Genomic DNA, 17,530 nt, shown 5'->3' with positions numbered 1-17,530 from the left:
ACTACTTTTAAAAGTTATTACTTTTCTCACTTTTCTAGGTATCTCTAAAATTCTTTCAAGTTTGATTAGTTCTCTTGAATTCTGTTCTTTCAAGATGGAAAGTGTCCTGGAGTTTCCTGAAATGCATCTTAAAGAATACGAGGAACTTAATGAAAAAATTAATGAAATAATATCTCAGTTGGATGCCTCATTAAACATTGTTGGTACCATCCCTCCGTATATAGACACGGATTCTGGCTCGTAAGTTCCCATAGCTTTCTACTGGACAGAAGGGAATCCCCACTTCTCCACTGCATTTTCCCAGTACCTAGCCTCAGCGACAGGCAAGGGGTGGGGGTGGGGGTCCGAGGAGAAACCTTGGATGTCCTTTCCCTTCCAGGAAAAAAGCCCTCAACTGGGAACTGGAAGATGAGGGAGCTCTGTGTCCATAACTCCAGCAGTCTGGAGTGGAGTGTCTGCCTCACTGAGCACCGAGGGGAAAGAGAGAGAAGAGTCTTGTTCCAAATACCGTAGACTCTCCTTGCCTTTCTTATTGAATTTTCACAGATTGTCTTGACCACATGTTTCTGCGGTTGCTGTTTGTTCCAGAGGCTTTCAGTCGTTTGGTTTTGTTGTGTTTTTCTAACAGTTCTCACCTAGATTCACTAAAGAGTGGATCAGCTTTGCTCCTCACACTGTCATATTGGAAACTGATCTCTTGAGAATTTTAAAATTCATTTTTCTCACTTTGTGATCTCACTGCCTAGAAGTGAATGTAAAGGGTAGGAGTGTGAGTTTCTACAGTAGAGAGTTAGCACTGAAGGTAAGATCTACGTTGTCCCAAGAGCATCATGCCAGTTGCTACCTGCATGGGGTTAGGAAGGCGATGACAATGAATAAGCCATTATACCAGGTGATTTAAGGTTTTGATTCACCTTTCCTGAATTCTCAAACAATTGGCAACACCTGAGTTTATTAGGTCCGGTGAAGTAAAACCCTTTCTTTTAGCTGATAGTTTAACTTTTATACTCTATGTGAGTCACTTATCTTTATTTTGTTTGACTTTTCCTTAAGGGTGCTTCAAGCACAAATATTTAACAGGATTCAACAATGGCTTTTGAAGATAGGCAATGAGATTAACAATGGTAACATTGAACTTCAGCACCAGGTATGTACTTGTAGGGGTTTGTGAAATTATATTTTGCCTTGGCTGGGAGTTTTCTTAAAAGAAAAACTAGGTCATAACTATCCAATTGGAGCAGGAGGTTGGGAGGGCAAAATGGGAACTTATGTGATGTAATTACTCAAATGATTTGTATGGATATTTATTTTTAAATTTTATTTTACTTTATTTTTCTTCTTGAGAGAGTGTGCAGGGGAGAGAGAGAGACAGAAACAGAGAAAGAGATAGAGACAGAGAATCTTAAGCAGGTTTCATGCTGAGTGTGGATCCCACAACCGTGGGATCATGACCTGAGCTGAAGTCAAGAGTCCCAACGCTTAACCAACTGAGCCACCCAGGCGCCCCTGATTCTAATTTTAAATTCAGCTATGAACCTAAATTCAGCATGCCCTAGATTCTACCATTTAATCTCTACAATACAACTTTGAAATGAAGTTAATAATGTTTCTGTTCGTTTGTTAGGTATAGTTCAAGGATCAATTAATATTTTATGTAAGCAAAAATTAGTTATTTGAATGAGGGTATAAATCCAGGCCATTGATATAGGAAAGAACAGTTAGGAATTTATTTACTTTGAGAAGCAGCAGGGGTATAGCTTGTGAATGTGGGGGGAAATATCTTTAACTTGTGAAATCACAAGTCAGGAAGAGTTGCCCTTTTCCTGATGTGTTAATTAAGTTATAAAAACACGTTCATCAACATTCCTTTAGGTCATTAACAACCTTTCCTTCCGAGGTGGGAAGCTTGGGTTTTAGTACCAGCTAGGCTCCCAAGTTTGATTTTTATTTGTCCATTTAACAACATTTATTAAGTACTTAATTCTCTGTCAAGTACTATGTGTGGTTTTGAGGGATAAAATGATGGCCCATGTCTTAAAGAGACGCATAGGCTAATTGAGGTGACAGATGTGCAAACAGTTCTAATAGACATGTGTACAGAACAGTATAGAAACGTGGGGAAAGGATCAAGTTAAAGCCAGTGGAAGTTAAAAAGACTTCTCAGAGTAGGTCATGTGTAAGCCTGGAAGAATACTTAGGGACTCATCAAACAGAGAATGGGGATAGGGCATTTGAAGGGTATGGCATGTTTGACATTTGCATTTCATGATGTTTTCTACATTTTATGTCTGGGACCCAGCCTCAGCAAACACCATAATGCAGAACTTCCAAAACTTGACTGGTTCCCACTGCTGCCTGTGCCTCAGTGTTCTCGCACTCCTAAACCAAAAGAAACCCCTCACAGTTCAGTTTATTAAGTAGATAGTTTCGAACAACTTACTAAATATTTGTGTCCTAATAACTTAGTAACTGTTTGGAAAAGCAATACGTGTGAAAATAGTTAAACAAGGAAGCCATTATACTGGGGTAGCTCTGGTCCCTTTGGTAGCCTCTATAAACAAACCAAAGCCAGAGTCAGTACACTTGAATCTAAGAAAACAAAACTCAAGGACTGATCATAAACAGGCAACTAGATTTTCTTGAATATGAAAAAATGGAACTCAGGAACATCTGTCACAAGAGCCAAATAACTAAATTTCCCAAATAAGGCAACATTTGAGTTACAGTCAATTAAATAATTGCATTGCTTTGCTTCAGTGTCTTCTCTATAAAAATCTTTTTCCTGGCCCCTGCCTGCAGAATGCCCCTGACCATTTTTTGGTTTTGACACGGCCTGATTCCAATTGCTTGCTCAAATAAGCTTTGCAAAATTTAATGTCTTACTTTAACTTTTTAGATATACATATGTTGAAAGAAAAAGAAACCCTTTTATTCTCATTTAATCAACATTATTTACTAATACAATGTATGCACTTAACTACTGGACAACTTCTCTAACCTTGAAACCTGATGGGACGGTGCCACCCTCATTTCTTGTTGAACCTCGATTTTCCCAAAGTACTTTTTTTTTTTTTTTAACCACACAACCACCAATAAAACCAGCTTTGCCAAGGAAAGATGTCATCAAAAGTGATAGAGTGCATCCAGTGTTGAAACTGTGAACTATGTCAAGTTCATGCTGTGCTGATAGGTGTCACACATCACTGTTATTTCCCTCAAGAATTTAAAACCCCATGACATCCTTGAGAATTTACTTCAGAGCTCTGCAATGTCTTAGTGCACAATTGGGGAACTGCAGCTTTAATGGGTTAATACCCTTGACCAAACTAAAGAGGAAGAGGGTAGTTTAATGTAGTATAATGAGCGAAAGAAAACAAGGTTATTCTAGCTGAGTAGTGATGATTTGATTTCATTAAGAATGGTAGTGTTCATATGTGGATCTTGAGAAACTTAACAGAAGACCATGGGGGAAGGAAGGGGAAAAAAATAGTTACAAACACAGAGAGAGGGAGGCAAACCGTAAGAGACTCTTAAATACAGAGAACAAACTGAGGGTGGATGGGGGAGTCGGGGAGAATGGGTGATGGGCATTGAGGAAGGCACTTGTTGGGATGAGCACTGGGTGTTGTATGTAAGTGGTGAACCATGGGAATCTACCCCCAAAACCAAGAGCACACTTTACATACTGTATGTTAGCCAATTTGACAATAAATTATGTTAAAAAAAAAAAAAGAATGATAGTGTTGTTGGAGCACCTGGGTGACTCAGTCATTTGAACTTCCGGGAAACTCTTGGTTTCCCCTCAGGTCATGATCTCAAGGTCATGAGATCGAGCGCCCTGTTTTGGTCTCTGTGCTGGGTGTGGAGGCTATTTCGGATTCTCTCTCTGTTCCTCTCCCTCTGTCCCTACCCCCCTCAAAAAAAAAAAAAATGGTAGTGTTGTTGCAAGTTAGACACAGGTATGCTTCCTATTTTTAAATTTGGTATGGTTTTTACTGTTTGATTTATTTAAAATAAGTCATTTATGTTATAATCATGTTTTAACAGATGGATGAGTTGCATATATCTATGATCCAGTGGATGGTAAGCTTGCTGATTTTAATGGTGCCTGACTTTACTGACCAAGACACTCTCCCAAAGTTGGAAAAGGAAAGTGCTGAGAAACATGATGTAAGAGTTGCAAAGTTAGAGCTGGATGCAATCGCACTGGCCAGAAAGTTGTCGCAATACTCCAGCTATTTGAACAGGTGAAACTATCTGATTATTTTATTATTGTCCTTTTGAAGATTAAATGTGACATAAAGCAGAGGTGATAAGGGCGGTGAGGTAGCAGCAATCAGGGATTGTTTTCAAACCTTGAAAGAAATATTAGTTCAGTTTTTAAACCAGCTTCAACACTGCCCGGTTGAAATATGTGATTTTAGTGTTTTCCCATTGGCTTTAGAATTCTTTTGAACACAGTGTTACCATAGGCAAGTTGGGAAGTGTATACTTATACGGGAGAATTAGTAAAAAGAAAACCAAATCAAACCAAAAAGGCCCGCTTGTTTGCATTAATAAGATACATCTTGCATGTTTGCACACACTGCGGGGGCGGGGGGGGGGGGTGATTTTTGAAGAAGCTTGTAATTCCCTATGTAATCCCATGCAAAACTGAACGTACACTTATATTCACTAAATCTATTTAGTTTCACCAAACACCAACTGAAACGTCTCTTAAAAAAAGAAAACCCAAATGAAAAAACCCCTATATCTGAAAAGCTAGAAGATTCTTATCAAATACAGATAAAGTCTGAAAAATTGTAATTTTTTAACTAGGAAGCATATGTTAGTACAATTGCTTCCAATTCAGGAAGTAGCTTTTATTTTCATTCAATGTTACCCATGGTCAAGAGTGAGAAGAATGAAGAGGAGGAACAGGACAAGGGTGAGAAACTTGAGAGACAGATTATTTTCCTTCGTGAGTCAATAGTTTAATTATTATGGTAAACTTCCATGGTATCTGAATTTAAAACACTTAGAAGAGGAACCAATAATAAATAGGTCATGCTGTGTGTGTGTGTGTGTGTGTGTGTGTGTGTGTGTGTGTGTGTGTGCTTTTATTTATTTTATTTTATTTTTTCCAGTTGTTGCAAAGGGATGGTAACAGCTATGGCTCTGAATAAAGCAGGTCACTTAGAAAAAAATCCTACTAAGGATCTTCATGAACTGAATGAGATGAAGGTAACACTATCTTCCCCTTTTGTTTTGTTTGTTTGTTTTAGCAGACTTCGTAGGTTGACTTGTATTACAACAAACTACACGTATTTAAGGTGTACAGTCTGGTAATTTCTAAATTATGGATACACCCATAAAATGATTATTATTTAAAAAAAAGGAAAATATCTAACACATTCAAAGTTTCCTTATACCCCTTTGTAATCTCTCCTTCCAGCGTCATCCTGCCCCCATGCAAGGTCTGATCCATTTTCTAACACCAAAGATTATTTTTATTGTCTAGAATATATAAATAGACTCATTCAGAATGTGTACTTTTTTGATCTGACTTCGTTACTTGGCATAATTATTTTGAGAATCACACATATTGTTGCTTTTATTAAAATTGCATGCTTTTTAGTGCTGAGTAGTATTTCATTATATGGATATACACAATTTATCCATTCTCTGTTGATGGGCATTTGAATGCCAGTTTGGGTTATTACATCGCTTCTCGGCCTTTTGGCTAAGATCAAGTGCAGTTTGGGTTATTACAAAGCTTTAATGCATATTCATGTATATATGCATCTCTTTCATTTCTCTTGAGCAGATATCTAGGAATGGAATGTCTAAGTCACATGGTATGTATGTGTTGAACGTTTTAAGAACTGTCAAATTATCCTCCAATGTGGTTAAACCATTTTACACTCCCGCCAGCAGTATATGAATGTTCCCCCTGGCCACTTCCTCACCAATACTCACCATGGTCTGTCATCCATAGTGGATATTGTTCTAGACATTCTGTTGTGTTCTCTTGATCTGTTTGTTGACATTGTCACCATTATCAAGCGGTCTTGATTACTATGGTCATAGAAGAAGTTTTGAAATCCAGTAGTGTGTATCCTTCAAATTTGTTCTTCTTTTTCAAGATTGATCAAGCCGCCTGGATTAAAATCCAAGTGCTTTGCTTAACTATATATAGACCTTGAGCAAGATGATCAATTGCTCTGTCCTTCAGTTTCTACATCAAAAAAATGAGAAGAATAATGGTACATATTTCTGTTCTCACAAGAAAAAAATTTGTAACTATGTATGGTGACAGATATTAACTAGGCTTATTGTGGTGATCATGTTGCAATATACGCAAATATTGACTCATCAGGTTGTTCACCTGAAACGAGTATAATGTTATTTTTTGTGTGTGCATTTGTTTTGGGGTTAATCCATTTTTTAAAATTTTAATTTTTTAAATTAATTACGTTTTTAATTAAATTGCAGTTAACATTACAGTATTATATTAGTTTCAAGTATACAATATAGTGACTCAACAATTCCCTGCATCACAAGTGCCCTCCTTAATCCTTATCGCTTATTTCACCCATCCCCCCACCCACTTCCACTCTGGTAACCATCAGTTTGTTCCCAGTGTAATGTTATTTCAATTATACCTCATAAAAAATAATAGCACATATTACATACTGAATGAATTAATATTGCACATGCTTAGAACAGAGTCTGGCCTATAATTAAAGCCAATTAAATGTGGGCTATTTCTATTGTTATTGCTATGCAATCACAGTTGACCTGGTCAGCTGCGAAACATTTGTTGGGACAGACCATTTGCCTGTAGTAAATGCAGCAGCCTTTCTGCATCTGGTTTTATGGCACAGCACAGCTCCTTGCCCCATTACAACCCAGATCCCAAAATCCTGTTGATAAGAGATGGTATGATTTCAGGTCTGTGTTCATAGAGACTCATTTCTGCACAAATCTTTGAACTGAAGTGATAAAAAGTTAATTGAATGGAGTTGTATTTAGAGTTGTACTTAACAGCTCCTCGATAGAAGGAGTGAATAAATGAGTTGTTACAGTCTGATTTTTTCTGCTTAGTAATTATCTTTGATCTCTTCTCAGAGAGAATGTCATGAGTGGATCACCACATGTTCTCACCTCCTTTCTGGGCTTAAAGGCAGAATAATAAAGTTACTGACACCGGAAGAAAAGGAGTACCTGTTTGGAGAAGAGGTATTTGCCATGTGTTGGCATTGATCATTATTCAGCCTCGTCCTGTATTGCAATAGATAAGGTTTCAGTGACTTTTTCCTATCAGTGTTCTGAGTCCTCACTTATTTACCGGAAGAGAATTTGGTCCCTGACCAAGAGCATTAGTAGTTCTTCTCCCTTCTAAGGGAGAAAATCATCCACCTAAGTATCTCTCCTCACTTTCTTAGCGGATGATTTTGCTTTATCCTTCATAAAAGGAAGGATGGCTTTCAGAGGGGAGCTGCCTGTCACATCCTGAGGCAGGTCCTCAGACTGGTCTGCTTTTGCGTGCACACTGCCTCATCCCCTTCAGGCTCTGTCTTCCATTTAAGGTTATTTCTTCTCTTGAGCACCTAACCCAGCCCATTGGCCTCTCTCTTTTGTGTCTTAAAAAATTTTTTTAAGTTTATTTATTTTTTTATTTTATTTTATTTTATTTTTTTAGACAGTTTTTTCAATTTTTTTAATGTTTTTTAAATTTATTTTTGAGACAGAGAGAGACAGAGCATGAACAGGGGAGGGTGAGAGAGAGAGAGGGAGACACAGAATCTGAAACAGGTTCCAGGCTCTGAGCTGTCAGCACAGAGCCCGATGCGGGGCTCGAACTCACAGAGTGAGATATCATGACCTGAGCCAAAGTCGGACGCTTAACTGACTGAGCCACCCAGGCGCCTCTAAGTTTATTTTTTTTTGAGAGAGAGAGAGAGAGAGCATGTAGGCAAGTGCTGGAGGGGCAGCGAGAGGGGAGTACAGAGGATCTGAAGCAGACTCTGTGCTGACAGCGGAGAGCCCAGTGCGGGGCTCCAACTCACGAACTTTGAGATCATAACCTGAGCCGAAGTCAGACACTCAACGGATGGAGCCACCCAGGCGCCCTGTGGGACTTGCGTTTTATATTGAAACACCAAAGAAACACCACCTTTCTAAATTATACACCTTTTACAAATGCTTATTTTTCTTTGCTGCCCAGATCTTGGCCAGAATTATTTTGAATTAGCCACTGAATGATTTCAGAAAATTAAGTAACACAGACGTGATCTTGGCTACGCAACAGATCTATGAAAAAATTAAATTCAAGAGCTCTGCACAATCATAGGGAACAGAAAGGATTTTAAAGGTGATTGAATTCAGCCTAACATCAGATGTGTGAAACTTTGCATTACCACCCATCCTTGATCTATGCCTATGTTTGAGCATCTGCAGCGGCAGAGACCTACTTTCAGAATTAGCCATTTGTTTTGGTGAGCACTCACTAGTAGAATGTTATTCTTTCTATTGAACTAGATGAAATACATTTCCTTGTAACTTTTTCTGCTCACTGGCCCTGTTCAGCCTTTTGGGTTGATGTGAACAAGGTGGATTTCTCTTCCACATTGTACTGTTTCTAATATTCCATGTTGTAGTGTTTTCTAACATTTGAAAAGAGCAATATTCAACCTAAGTCTGTTTCTGGAATTTATTTTCTATTTATCTGTTCATGGGTCATCACCACAATATTTTAATTTTTGAGGCGTTATGGTGCATTTTCATATCTGGTAGGGTCAGCTCTCCTCACCGATCTTTTTCATGGGCTTCAGGGTTTCACCATTTTTGCTTATTTATTCTTCTATAGAACTCTATCATCTACCTCTAGAAAAAATAGGAATTTTGAAAACTGGGATCATTCTAAATTTATATATTAACTTAGAGCAGAGATACTTATGTTGTTGGGTTGTCGTATCCAAAAATGGGGGATACAGGATGTCTACTTTTAATGCTTTTTAATGATGTTTTATGGTTTACTCATTTTGTGCATTTCTTGTGAGGTTTATGTCTGACTATTTTATTTTACTGCTATTTTAAATGGGATCTTCTTTTCCATTGTATCTTATAATTGAGAACTGTGTGTATGTTACTGATATATGTATTTTAATTTTATATTCTGTGACTTTATTGAATTATCTTATTGTTTTCAGTAGTTTTCAATAGATTCTTTTGGGTTCTCCAGATACTTAATCAAATCATCTACAAATAGAGATTATTTGACCTCTTTCTTTCAATTATTATGGCTCTAATCGCTTTTTCTTGTCTGATTTCAATGGGTAATTCTTCCAATTAGGTGTTAAATAGTGGTAGCAATAGTAAGCATCCTCTTCTTTTTAAAAAAATTAAAATTTTTTTTTTTTTTTTTGGATAGAGAGAGTACAAGCAGGGAAGGGGCAGAAAGAAAGAGGGAGGCATGGAATCTGAAGCAGGCTCCAGGCTCTGAGTTGTCAGCACAGAGCCCAACACGGGGCTTGAACTCACGGACCGCAAGACCATGATCTGAGCCGAATCGGATACCCAGCTGACTGTGCCACCCAGTCGCCCCTTTAATTTCTTTATTGTTCCTTCATACATCCCAGATCTTCTGCCTGAGATCATTTTCTTTCTGCCTTGACCTTTACATTTTTCTTTAGTGAGGATTTACTGGAGGCAAACTTAATTTTTGTTTGTCTAAAAATGTCCTTATTTCACTCACATTCTTAAAATTTTTTTTGCTGGGCATACAATTCTAGGATGGTATTATTTTCTCTTAGCCCATTGATGACACTGTTTCTACTGTTTTCTGGATTTTATTGTTACCAAAGTGACAGTTGAGAATTCAGCTGTCAGTTTCTTTGAAGTTAACCCTCTCTTCTCTCTGGCTGCTTTGAAGATCTTTTTATCTTTGGCATTTTGCAGTTTCACTCTGATACGTTATGAATGTGGAGTTCCTTTTCTTTTTAAATTTTGCTGTTAATTCTCTTGGTTTCCTGAATCTTTGAGTTGGTATCTTGAATTAGATGTGGAAAATTCTGTTTTTGTCTCTTCAAATATTGTCTCTACTATATTTGCTCTCTCCTTTCTTTCTGGCTGAATGGATATGTATTAGAACCTATGCGCATGTCTTTGAACCTTATTTCGTATTTTCTATCTCTCTGTGTCTGCGCTGCATCCTGAATAATTTCATCTGGTTTACCTTCCTGTTCACTAATCTTCTATTAAACCTTTGTGTTCAGTTTTTATTTTATTTTATTTTCTATTTTTTTTGACTGGACTAAGTGGCTTTATTGGGGAAAGCCAGGATTACGTCAGACGTAAGAGTTGGCATTGGGGCCCTTCTTCTTTCCAAAGGTGGGCACAACGTTGACAAAGTGCCAGTTGTATAGTATCCACCACTTGGCTTGGCCTGTCTTCTTCTCCTTCTCCTTCTCCTCCTTCTCCTCCTTCTCCTCCTTCTCCTCCTTCTCCTCCTTCTCCTCCTTCTCCTCCTTCTCCTCCTTCTCCTCCTTCTCCTCCTTCTCCTCCTTCTCCTCCTCCTCCTCCTCCTCCTCCTCCTCCTCCTCCTCCTCCTTCTCCTTCTCCTTCTCCTTCTCCTTCGTTTGGCCACCTTAGGAGTCTGCCCTCTTACTTTCCCAGCACAGGTCAGGGAACCATGGACTTTACCTTCAAGCCTGCGGCAAGCTACTTCCAGGGTGGTCAGAGCCTCTTCTCCACACTGACCCAGGGTAGCCTCATCCTCTAGGGGCGTGCCTGCCAGCAGCACGACTTGATCTTCTGGAGCGACGCCCTCCAGAGAGGCTACACGAACCTTGATCTGGGCGACTGTCTCCTGGGCGATCACCTCGAGGGTGTGTAGCTCCTGGGCACGGACAAAAAGCTGCATGTCGGCCACTGGACGACGGCCACCGCAGCCGCGACCACGAAGATGGAGTCGAGAAAGAGCTCTGTTCAGTTTTTAAATTTAATTGTTAAAGTTCTATTTGGTTCTTTTTCGAGTCTGATCATTTTTGTAACCTTTGTCTCTTTATTCATATTTTCAATCTTTTATTTCTTTAGACAGGTTAATATAACTTTGTAGTCTGTTTGATAATTCTAATATATGATATATCTGTATAAGAATGTTAATTACAAACTGGACAGCAACATGCAAAATGAAATTGGACCACTTTCTTGCACCATACACAAAAATAAATTCACAATGGATTAAAGACCTAATATGAGACCTGAAACCATAAAACTCCTAGCAGAGAGCACATAAGATAATTTCTCCAGCATCGGCCATAGCAGTGTTTTCCTGGATACATCTCCTAAGGCAAGGGAAACAAAAGCAAAAATAAACTATTGGAACTACTTCAAAATAAAAAGCTTCTGTGCAGCAGGGCCCCTGGGTGCCGTAGTCGGTTGAGCGTCCAACTCTTCATTTTGGCTCAGGTCATGAATCCTGGGGTTGTGGGACTGAGTCCTGCATTCGGCTTCACAGTGAGCCTGGAGCCTACTGAGGATTCTCTCCATCTCCTGCTCTGCCCCTTCCACTGCTCACCTGCTCTCTCTCTATAAAAAAGAAGAAAAAAGCTACACAGCGAAAGGGAATAATTAACAAAACTAAAAGAGAAATACCGAGTGGGCAAAGATATTTGCAAATGTCAGCTCTGATAAAGGGTTAGTATCTGAAATATATAAAGAACCTCTACGACTCAATACCAAAGAACCAAATAATCCAATTAACAAATGGGCAGAAGACATGAACAGACTCTGCTCCAAAGAAGACGTTCAGATGGCCAACAGATACTTGAAAAGATGCTCAACATCACTCATCATCAGGGAAATGCAAACCAAAACCACAATGAGATATCACTTCACACTTGTCAGAATGGCTAAAATCAAACACACAAGAAACAAGAAGTATTGGTGAGGATGTGGAGAAAAAGGAACCCTTATGTACTATTGGTAGGAATACAAACTGGTGCAGCCATTGTGGAAAACAGTATGGAGGTTCCTCAAAAAATTAAAAATCAGACTACATGTGATCAAGTAATCCTACTACTGGGTATTTAAGCAAAGAATATGAAAACACTAACTCAAAAAGATATATGCACCCCTATGTTTATTGCAGCATTATTTATTATAGACAACTTATGGAAGCAGCCCAGGTGTCTGTCGATAAGTGAATGGATAAAGATGATGTGATAATACACACTCATGTATACACGTGTGGATACACACACACACACACACACACACACACACACACACACACACAGGAATATTACCCGGCCGTAAAAAAGAATGAGATCTTGCCATTTGCAACAACACAGATGGATCTAGAGGGTATAATGCTAAGTGAAATAAGACAGAAATGTCTAGCTTCTGTTTTTTACACATCGTTGCTGTGAACATCTGAAGGACATTTTTCAGTCGATCATTGTGTAGACTTCTTTGAGGTATTCGACACTGTTGACCCCTTCTTTCTCCTCTTTTGGCTTTCCTGGTGGACCTCTCAGACTTCTGACATGACTTCTGGCCTTCTCTGGGGGTTCGTCTTTCTTCCCTAGCCCTTTATGTGACTAGGTTCCTGTCCTAAGGCCTCGTCCCCTAACACTTCACAAGGTCTCCTTTGGATGTAATTTACCTTCTTGGCTTCAACTAAATTCAATTAAATAATTGTTAAATGATTATCTTTAGCCCAAATGCCTCCGTCTAAACTCTAGATCCGTATATTTAACAACCTACTGAATATTTCCAGTTGGATATCTTAGTGGTAACTCAAAGTCACATAGCTGAGTCTGAACTCATCTGTCTTCCCATACCTGCTTATGCAACTTTGTTCATTATCTCTGTGAACGGTATTATCATCTACGTAGTGGCCTACACCATACATCAGGTATCATTCAAGATGCTTCCATTCCCTAACCATTCCATATCCATCGAATTACTCAAGCAGTAAGAGTTAACTCCTAAATAACCTCTTGAATCCTTACCCTCCTCTTCATTTCTGAAACCCTGTGTTGTTCATTCTCTACTCTCACCTTTTCTCCTTCTTTCTCTTTCTCCCTCCCTCCCTCACTCCTCTCTCTCTCTCTCTCTCTCTCGCCTCTTTCTCTTTAAATCTACTCTCATGTTGCTAGAGTGATTGTTTTAAAATTAAAACATATCAGCCAATTTATCAATACCTCATTGCCTTCAGGATAAAATTGTTTCCCTGAAAAGCCACTCGAGCCCTTCCTCTATGATTGTGCTCCTGTCCATCTACCCCTAAATTTCTGTCCTACTGAACTACTTTGCCCTCAGGAGCCAATCATGCCCATGCAGCATCCTCTGCCTAGAATACCCCATGCTAACTATCTTTTCCCCTTACTCATCCTTCCAGAAGAAACTCAGACATTATGTCCTCCAGGAAACCTTCCTGACCAACCCTCTCACCCCTATCCACTACCAGATCTGGATTAGGTGTTCCTACCATGTGACTATATGTATCCATAGCATTTTCTTGTCCACTAAATTGTAAGCTTCTTAAGGACAGAGGCCATTCTTATTCACTTTTTTGTCCTTATGCCCAGCACAGTATCCAGTTGGAAGATTAGTACGCATTAAATACTTTTGAATGAATAATTGGTATATACTACTCAATTATTAATATACACTAAGCTATCATTATACTATTGTTTTATCTCACAGGATTTTGTAAAAGAATTAATTGAGCCTGAAACAGACAGGCTTTTTAGAGAAGATGGAGGAGAAAGTATGGAGGATAAGAAACTTGAGAAGGAAAAGGAAGAAGAGAAAGAAGAGGTAACATGTTTAGTATTATCATTTCTTTCCCTTTGTGTTTTTAAAGAATATGTTTAGAGGTACTAGTGAAAATAGAAATAGATCATCTGGCATAAATCAAGTTGCGTCCTTTCTTCTTGTAGATTTAGCCATACCCGCAGACACCCTTAGCTCTTTGTTTTCCACGGAAGGAACGTCCTTTTCCTTTTCAAAATCCACCTGCTTCCCATCAGCCTCATTCACACCTGCCCTCCTATTTCCTACACTATCTGCCTTTCACTCTGATGCTGTTTCTTTATCCTTTCATTGCCAGATTTTTCAAACAGTAATGTAAACTCTATGTGTCCACTTCTTCAGCTCCTGTTCTGGGCTGCCTTTCCCCTCCTCCCAGGCCCACACCTTCCTTCTCCTTACCCTGTCCCCACCCCTGCTGAGGCATTAGTAGTAATAACAACCCTTCCTGGGGCACTTATAATAATGATGAAAATGCAGCGATAACCGCCACTAATTGAGTGCCTACTGTGAGCTACATGTTCTGTACATGTTACCTCTTATCTACACAGTACAACTTCAAGGTAAAAATTATTGTCCCGTTTTACAGATAAGAAAATTGAAACTCAGGTTGACTGACTACCCTAAGTCAGATAGCTGTAAGTGGCAGAACCAGCATTCAAACCCAGATTAGTCTGGCAAGAGCCCTTTGCTGATTCCTGGATTGACTATTGTCTTTGGCTCTTAGAACTCGTGATCACCTAACATTCTCTGTACTGTCTTAACTTACTTCCCTGATGTTTCTTCTCTGTGAATAGTTTAAAATTTTTTTTTTTTTTCAACGTTTATTTATTTTTGGGACAGAGAGAGACAGAGCATGAACGGGGGAGGGGCAGAGAGAGAGGGAGACACAGAATCAGAAACAGGCTCCAGGCTCCGAGCCATCAGCCCAGAGCCTGACGCGGGGCTCGAACTCACGGAGTGCGAGATCGTGACCTGGCTGAAGTCGGAGGCTCAACCGACTGCGCCACCCAGGCGCCCCATCTGTGAATAGTTTAAATGTTGGTATGACTCCAGGCTGTGACCTAGGTCCTCTACTCACTGTATATGCTGGACGGCACTACAAAAATATGATAACAACACCCAAGCTTCTTTGGACCAGCATTTTCTGTTTTATTTCTGCTACAGTCCTTGGCATATGGAAGACACAAAATAAATGGAAAACAGTGTTATGTGGCCACTAAATAACGTCATACCTTTTAACTGTATCATGCATTCCCTCCTCTCCACCTCTGAGGCCTTAGTCCTGGCTCTTTCCTCTCTACGGTACAAACTTTGTTCAACCTTCAGGTATCACTTTCTCTCTCAAAACTTACCTGAGTGTCTAGGCAGAGTTCAGGGCTCTTTTCTGGATGCACACAGCTTTTGGAACCCACCTCTTTGCTAACAGTAATCTGGCATACCATAATTATTTTCTGGGCCATCTCTCCCACTGTGCTATGAATTCTTGGGGTCTGGAAGAAATTCTTTTTGTTTTTCTCACATTTTCTCCCCTGGTCTCCGCTTCCCCGTCCCCACTAATTTCTCACACAGTGTTTGCTCTAAAGTCTTCAAAATGCTCGTTGAGTGACTAGAGCAAATGGAAAATTAAAGCTTCAGACATTCCTCCAGGCAACTTGCCCTGTCACTGTGTCCCATACCAGCTCACTAAAGGGACCTTCGTGTTTCTGTGCCCTAGAAGCCTTCAACATCCAGAGAAGAGGAAAGACTCATTCGAATAATTGAAAAAGATGAAAACGTTCATACCAAACCTCTATTTGAAACAGATGTATTCTTTTCCTGGGTAGGTATCTGAAACCCAAATCGGAGATTCAAAACTAGAGACAAAAGCCAGGAAATTTAACGGTATGTAAAAATGGTATGGATCTGACATAACTTTTAGCTCCAAGAGGACCAGGAGCTCCTACATAAAATATTTTTCAGGGTTTTTTTTTCCTCCCAGCATCATCCCTGGAAAACTCTTGTTTTTCACCTTAACTTTATAAAAACTTCTCATTCTCTTCTTTAAACCTCAGTTTAAAGATTTTTTTTTTTAAAGATTTATCTATTTTTGAGAGATAGAGCACAAGTGAGGAAGGGGAAGAGAGAGAGGGGGACAGAAGATCTGAAGCGGGTTCTGTGCTGACAGCAGTGGTGAGATTGATGTGGGGCTTGAACCCATGAGCGGTAACATCATGACCTGAGCCGAAGTAGGATGCTTAACCAACTAAGCCACCCAGGTGCCCCTAAACTTCATTTTAAAATGAGCATTTCATTGACTTTCTTAATTTAACAATATCTTGGTCAAAACTTGACCTACTTTTTTTTTTTTAGAATATTCATTCAGCAGATTCTATTGAGAACTGTGATCACCATATACTTCCAACCACAAGAATTAATGGGAAACTGGAAATTTTTAGAAACTCAGCAGGAAAATAGATTAAAAAAATTTTTTTTAATGTTTATTCAGTTTTGAGAGAGAGAGAGAGAGCGCACGAGAGAGCATGAGCAGGGGAGGGGCAGAGAGAGAGAGAGATACAGAACTCAAAGCAGGCTCTAGGCTCTGAGCTGTCAGCACAGAGCCCAACGTGGGCCTCCCACTCACAAACCATGAGATCATAACCTGAGCCAAAGTCGGATGCTTAGTCAACTGAGCCACCCAGGCGCCCCAGGAAAATAGATTTAAGATTCCTCCACAGAAAGTTCTAGGACCGTGGTAGACGTAAGTCAGTTCTAGAGTGGCATGTCTCTGTGTACAGGATGTCATGCCTTCATCCCATTAATCCCCCAAAATGGTATGTAGCGTTTTGTGTGTATGTTTATACTGTGCATTTTCCTGGCGGGGGGTGGTGGTGCCAGAAATCCATATATCGAATCCAGTTTCACCCCCACAGTAATGAACCATTTCACTGTCAGAGGTTTGGTCCATCTGAGCAGGTGGGTGCAGTGGGGCTGTGGTGAGGGTCAGGCTGGGCAGCAGCTGGATGAATAAGGCAGAGGTGTGGCCGATTGCAGGGGTATATGTCCAGGGAGGTTGTGGGAAGTAGGCTCCAAATCTTATAGGAAGAACTGGGGGAAATCACGTGGAGAGTCAGTCAGTAGTCATGTGCCGTGAGACACATACGGAAAGGGCACCACCGTTTGATCTCCTAACCCCACCAATCCCACCCAAGGCCTTCCTGCCTCAGATGGTCTCCCCTGCTGTGCTGTCTAGGCTAGGAGTCAGCGTCAAGTCTCCCAGATACCCAAACCAAGCAGGAAAACAGCCTATAGCCTGGGGCAAAATTGAGGGGCACAGAGCTTGTCTTTGGTGGTGGTGGTGGGAGGGCGGGGGGGGGGGGGGGTTGCTGCTCCAGGATACCACCTTTCCATCTGACACGGTGCAGTGCCATGTGGCTAGCTCATCTGCAATGATGTGGCCCAGAAAGTCTGTCTCCAGGCTCTGGAAGGTTGCTAATGCTGCTACTATAGATCACCGAAGATTGAACCATTTACGTGCTCATTGACTGTAAGGTCTGGGGAATGGAGCAAAATGCCAGCCGGGTATATAATTATTTGCAAGTTCCTGGAGGTAAAGAAGAATCACGTTCATCCTATGTGGTGGTGGCTGGAACACTCGCAGGCGGAAAGGGATCACCAGGTGCTCCAACAGAAGAGACCTAATTGTGCTTGGCCAGCAGAGACAAGGTTGATATTTGGGGCTGTGGGT

General features: G+C 40.1%; 1 protein-coding gene across 1 annotated transcript in view; it reads left to right on the top strand.

The window, feature by feature from the left end:
• Positions 1-17,530, top strand: part of AXDND1 (axonemal dynein light chain domain containing 1) — an 86,697-nt gene that overhangs the window by 60,412 nt on the left and 8,755 nt on the right. Inside the window, exons 17-23 of the mRNA XM_086694608.1 lie at positions 39-240; positions 1,054-1,147; positions 4,048-4,247; positions 5,127-5,223; positions 7,111-7,221; positions 13,699-13,812; positions 15,521-15,625. Of these exons, the coding sequence (XP_086550734.1) occupies positions 39-240; positions 1,054-1,147; positions 4,048-4,247; positions 5,127-5,223; positions 7,111-7,221; positions 13,699-13,812; positions 15,521-15,625 (923 nt within the window). The remainder of the gene's footprint in view (positions 1-38; positions 241-1,053; positions 1,148-4,047; positions 4,248-5,126; positions 5,224-7,110; positions 7,222-13,698; positions 13,813-15,520; positions 15,626-17,530) is intronic.

This window comes from Puma concolor, chromosome E4 (assembly GCF_028749965.1).
Source record: "Puma concolor isolate L17-30 chromosome E4, mPumCon1.1.hap2, whole genome shotgun sequence".
In the NCBI taxonomy this organism is placed as follows: domain Eukaryota; kingdom Metazoa; phylum Chordata; class Mammalia; order Carnivora; family Felidae; genus Puma; species Puma concolor.
Note: the sequence above shows the minus strand (reverse complement) of the source record. Positions and strands in the feature narration are given on the sequence as shown.